The sequence below is a fragment of the Colobus angolensis genome, unplaced genomic scaffold (assembly GCF_000951035.1).
Source record: "Colobus angolensis palliatus isolate OR3802 unplaced genomic scaffold, Cang.pa_1.0 Scaffold205, whole genome shotgun sequence".
Classification (NCBI taxonomy): Eukaryota; Metazoa; Chordata; class Mammalia; order Primates; family Cercopithecidae; genus Colobus; species Colobus angolensis.
In genome coordinates, this window is record NW_012115211.1 from 520,174 (window position 1) to 526,413 (window position 6,240).

The following is a 6,240-nucleotide window of genomic DNA, read 5'->3' on the forward strand; positions in this document are numbered from 1 at the left end:
GACAACTCCTGAGACAACATGCAGAACTAGCACACCCCTCTCCAACAGACACCTATAGCCCACATCTCTCTCTCTCAGCCCAGGAGACCAAGTATACTTAAAAGATATCCAAGCCAAAGATCTTCAGCCTAGGTGGAAGGGCCCCTATACTGTCCTCCTATATACATACACAGCAGCCAAACTTCTAGGACACACGCACTGGGTCCATATAACACAACTTAAAAAGGCCCCCACAGAAGACAATCAGTGGGCATCTACTAGACTTACCCCTACCCGTCTAAAATTCACCAAACTCTCCCAACCACCACATGTTCCCTGACCTCTTACGCTCATCCCAATTTCTTGCCATACTCTATATAGCCCATTCCTAATTCCCATACTAATCCTCTGTTTTGCCTTATGTCTCGCTCTTGTTTTAATCAAATTTCTCCGAGCCAAAGTTCAAGAGATCACGCGTCACCTTCAACCAGATGCCTCTTCATCCGTATGTCCAAATACCAACCGTAGACCCCAACCTTAACGACGTCCCTTAACAGCAGAAAGTAGCCAGACAGACCACGGCGCCCCTTATCACTATTATCAATAAAAGGTTGGACTGTTTGGACGAGCAGAGGCAAGATGGCGCAGTTCCGGCTTCTTCACCGTCAGCTTTCCCGCGCCTGGGAAAGACACAGGTCGACTGCAGCAGGCGCAACCGGACCTCTGAGGAAGAAAAACCGGAACCCACCTAGCCACGCCTACCGCCCCGCCCCTGACCCGCCTATGTCCCGCCCACTGCCCTCCCACTTCTGGGCCCAGGACATAAAAGCCGCTCCCGGTGGGGCGCGCGGGGCACACTTCCTCAGCCCTCACTCCTGTCGGGACTGTAGGAACTCTGCCCTAGAGCTCCACCAGGTGACTCCCCCGGCCTCCCCTGCCGGGGACCGAGGGACCTCACCCCTCCCCCACACCTTCTTTCCTGAAGCTGGGGGACCAAAAATAAATGTGCAGTTTTGCTCCTAGCCTTGCCTACTGGCTGGTCATTCAATACTCGCCCTGGTTTCCTAGAAAGCAAATCGGTTTCCTGGAAAGCAAATCAGTTTCCCGGAAAGCAAATCAAAAGCTACCTAGTAAGCCTATTAGAAAGCTATCTACTAAGCCTGTATTCCTTAACCTAGAAGGAATCATAGTAAGATTTTTTTAGTTAACTCAAAAAATGAATGCTTATTTATAATTTACAACGTTGCTTTACACTACATTTTAGTCCCCTACTTTTCTCACCCCAAAATTGTAAAATAAATAAAATTTCAAATGCCAGTTAAGGAATAACATTGACACCTTGTGGTGAACACCCTAAAATATCAAATATAACAATGAGTAAACTGGCTCCTAATTAAATGTCTACTTTTACCTGAGAAAAAAACCCTTAATCCAGAGATAACCCTTAATCCAGAGATTTCCAAGAGTTAAGAAGGAATAGTTCACTTACTATCCCACATTAAATGTAAATTTGGAAAGAAATGCTAAACTTTGGCAACACTGAAATTAGCCTAAATTCTTAACCATGGGTCAAAGTATCTGAATATGGTCTTAGGTCATTGTTTTCCTATAAAACAGTACAACCCATCCATCTGAAGGAGCTTTTTTCTTTTTTTTTCTCTGCGATGGGAGTCTTACTTTGTCACCCAGGCTGGAGTGCAGTGGTACAATCTTTGCTCACTGCAACCTCCGCCTCCTGGTTTCAGGCTAATCTCCTGCCTCAGCCTCCCGAGCAGCTGGGACTACAGGCATGTGTCACCATGCCTGGTTGATTTTTGTATTTTTAGTAGAGATGAGGTTTCACCATGTCGACCAGGCTGGTCTCAAACTCCTGACCTCAGGCAATACACCCACCTTGGCCTCTCAAAGTTGTGGGATTACAGGCACTGGGTTCAGTAAATTTGGTTGATAAATAGACACTTGATCTGGTTTAGGAAAAGTATATCTGTGTTATTAGCTAGGCATGAATTGTACAATAGGCATGAGGAGACCACTGTTAATAAGGCAGTTCAAATTACTGACACATCAGAAGAGTCTGAAAAATACCCTAGATATAAACTCCCCAAGAGCCAAATCATTGCAAGATCAATGTTCAATAACTGAGCAACTACTAAATTAGCCTGATGACTTTGCATTTATGTAGGGCATTGCGTTTTCCAAAGAATGTCCGCAGTCATTATGCCATGTATACCTTGTAACCACCATTTTAGGAAGGTGAGACTATTAAAAGGATCTAAAAAAACATGCTTGTCAGAAACCCTTCAAAGCATCCTCCAGTCTGGCTCTTACTTGCTGTGTGCCCTAAGATAAATAAAACATTTAATGCCTCTTGGCTTCAGCTTCTACAATGAAGACAAGGGCTATCTATCATCCCTGACGTGTGAAAGACTTCTAAGAGAATAAGATAAAAAATGTGAAAATGCTTGTAAATTACACAAATTTGTAACATCATTGCTTCCACTTTTTAGAAGCATCAGAGGTTAAATGAATTAGGATAAATCAAAGATAAAGGCAGGGTAGGATTAATCAAAACATCTTCCACGATACCACACTGCTTCACAAGCTCCAACAGTCTTTCTTCAGTTCCTGCTCTCCTACATTATCACAGTGTTGGCTACTCCTGGAAACTATTCTCTTTCAGCATCTATGATACTACACTATCCCAAATCCTCTTCTTCCTGACTTAGTATTTTTTCTTTTAATTCTACTGTTTTCTCCAACAAGGTCATACAATCTCACATTTAGAACATATCTTTAAATAATTGTACCTACACCTCATTTTACTTACTAAGGAAAACTGATACCAAGAAATATTAGTGGCATACTCACATTTCAAACAATTTCTGGACTTTCTTCAATACTTAAAACTTTGTGTGTCTCAAACTGAAGAGGCATTAAAATATGTTTATGTTTTGACACCTCCCACTATCTCCACCCTCTAATTTCTAAACCCTGTGTGTTCTGCTACATATCCTAAGCGGTCAAAGTGTAGGCATCTCTCAAGCAAGAACCAAAACTCAGAAAATGTATATGGTTACTTTAGTCAAAACCATGTTTCTTAAGATTAATGGATACAGTCCATGTGACCAAACTCTATATCATCATGTGTAATAAGATTCAAGTTTCACAAAGGAAAGGCCAATTTTGTAATGTTTCTAAAATAACCATTTCTCCGAGCATCCTTCTGGATTCTTCCTCAAGTACATACATAGAGGATGTCTAATGTTCTGAAATGTATTACGTGTCATGTAAACATTAGAAAATCCTGTCAAAATCAAATTTCAATGAACAATCTGTCTGAGTAGGGTGAACATACGTTGAGTGTCACTGTTAACTTTATTTGGAATTGCATTTATTTTGGTGGCTTGCTCCCTGGAAAAATATCCTTGATGATCTATCACATTTAAAATTAAAGCTAAATTTTAAAATCTTTCAAAATTAAGCTCAGACATTATGAAAATATAGAGCTGAGGCCTTTAAGCCTCTGAGCATTAGGTACATGCAAAGCTTTTTTGGCTTGCCAAACACAATTCTTTTAAGACAAAGAACAGGTCAAAATTCAAAGCCACGTTTGGGGCTGCTGAACGGCTTTTCGAGGGATGCCGCAGTTGTTAGGACTTTGAAAAGTCTAACATCTGCAACTTTGATTGTTGTTCTGTAGGGTACAGAAGACCAGGAAATAGCTCGTGTCTGTTTTAAGATCACTGGCTTCCAAATATTCTCTCCCACTGTCCAGAGAAAGGAAATGGCTTTCCAAAGACTTTGTAAACTAGATAAACTTAAATCACTGTAGCTACAAAATTTATGACACTTGCACTAAAAAAAGGTAAACTTGAATAATATCCTCTAAAGCTCCTGTTAATTTTCTCACATTGAAATGTCACAAACTCAAAATGAGAAAGATTCTTTAGAATTCAGGGCAATCTAAGAAGTTTCTTACCGTAGCAAAGAGAAGACATCGTAAGAATTGCGAACACAGTTCTGATCCACCTGCAGAAGAATAGTCTTCTGAGCATTTGAATAACCCTGAAAGACATTAATCAATAAATTAATCAAAACCAAACAAAATAAAATATATGCACAAATTAATCATGTTTGTCTTTTTAAAAATATGACATATTAACAACTGAGTAAATCTAAAATTTTAGAGATTCCAAAAAGTGAAGTATATCTGCCATGTAACACAAGTCTAATCTTTCAGGGCGAGGGAATGTAAAATAAGTTTTGGTGGAGGGATCTGACAAGAGCGGAGAATGAGCGCGCCCAGCGCAGCCCCGAGTTCTGCGGCCTTCCCTCCCATCACAGTGCGCACCCAGCAGTTGCTGCCCCAGCCATGGAGCAAGACAACAGCCCCCAGACCCCGAGGGGGCAGAGCAGATTTGGAGGTGTCACCCAACGCTGCCACCCTTATGCTGACCAGTCATCCCCAGAGAGAGATGAACATGGATCCTTGACCCACTTTGGTAATGTCTCCACAGCGACAGAAGATGACAAGGATCACACCCACAACGAGAGAGCTCCAGATGATGGCTGATGACTGAACATCACCTGGGGCAACAGCAGCAGGGAGAGGCGCCTGAGAAAGCTGCTGAGAACACAGGGACCCAGGAGACCTGCCCACCTGGGATCACAGACACGGAAGAGGAGTCAAGGCTGGGCACCTTTGGGCCAGCACAAGAGCCTGCAGAATCTATCCCTACAACTCAGGAGAGAGGCAGTAAAAAATGCAGCACAAAGGAACCCTCAACCCATGTACCACCACTGGATTCCCATGAAGCCAGCTCGGTTTGAAAGAAGGAGGTATCCTGGAATCACAGCTGCAGTTTGGGAATGCATGAACACTGGATTTGTCTCTTATTTCTTCACTTTTGGGGAAAATCTCTTGTTTTAAAAAAGTGATAAATTTGGTGTTAGGTCAAAAAAATAAAATACATTTCTTCTCATAGTTTCCCACGGAAACAATGTTTCACATTACAAATTGTGGTGAACCTCCCAAGGAAGCTCCAGAAGTCGTTTTAACATATTATGTGACTCAAAAAGAGAATTAACAATAATATTTCAACTATGCCTAGCCATCATATGTAACGTTTTTTATGGGGAAAAGGGCATTCCAAGTTCTGATTAGGAACACCAGAAACAAGTATTTCCACTCTGGGGTACAAAGGAGCAAGGATACTTTCTAAAAAGAACAAAGGACAATTCCATAAGAAGAACAGAATAGGTATCTCTGTCATTTAAGAAAGGCAGAGGAGGAGACTGATTTGAGTAATGATAAAACACTGGTCTCCTGCACAGCTGGCTCTACATAAATTACTCTTTCCCTATTGCAATTCCCCTGTCTTGATAAATCAGCCCTGTCCAGGCAGCAGGCAAGGTGAACCAATTGGCTGGTCACACCACTGCACTCCAGCCTAGGTGACAGAGGAAGACCCTGTCAAAAAAAAAAGAAAGATAAAAAGGAATAAATAGTCATTTTTTTTTTTATTTAAAAAAAAAAAAAAAAGGTCGGGGAGCGGTGGGAGAGTACACAGTAATATAGAAAAAAAGACTATGGACCCACCAGGAATCCAATTCAAGCCTTCAATACAACAGCTCTATAATCTTAAGCAAGGCACCAGAGTGCTCTTAGTTTAACCTTGGTTTCTTCATCTGTAATACGGAGATGATAATAGTAACTGCCTCACAAACTATGGGAATTAAAAGTTAATATCCGTAAAATGAAAGGTATGTAATAAGCACCATATACATATTTGCTATAATACTAGTAGAAGCATTAAAAGTTATGTCATTACAGACATTGAAAGGATACTGGAAGAATATTATTAACAACTTTATGCTTTTAACTATGAGAACTTAGATTAATTAGACAAGTTCCTTGAAAAGAAACACAAAGTGCCCAGACATACTATAAAACATCTAAATAGCCCCATATCTACTGTTTTAGTGAATAAGCAATTGAAAATATTCCCACACACACAAAAATCCATGTCCAAACGGTCTCACTGATTAATTTCATCAAACATTTAAGAAAGAAAGAAAGAGAGAGAGAGAGAGAGAAAAAGAAAGAAAGAAAGAAAGAAAGACAGAAAGAAAGAAAGAAAGAAGGAAAGAAAGAAAGAAAGAAAGAAAGAAAGACAGAAAGAAAGAAAGAAAGAAAGAAAGAAAGAAAGAAAGAAAGAAAGAAAGAAAGAAAGAAAGAAAGAAAGAAAGAAAGAAAGAAAA

The 6,240-nt window shown here is 40.5% G+C and overlaps 1 protein-coding gene across 2 annotated transcripts in view; it reads right to left on the reverse strand.

The window, feature by feature from the left end:
• The window catches only part of UVRAG (UV radiation resistance associated), a 333,543-nt gene that overhangs the window by 235,209 nt on the left and 92,094 nt on the right, over positions 1–6,240 (reverse strand). For both annotated transcript variants that reach the window (XM_011942003.1, XM_011942004.1), the window contains exon 6: positions 3,959–4,044. In XM_011942003.1, coding sequence (XP_011797393.1) covers positions 3,959–4,044 — 86 coding nt within the window. The remainder of the gene's footprint in view (positions 1–3,958; positions 4,045–6,240) is intronic.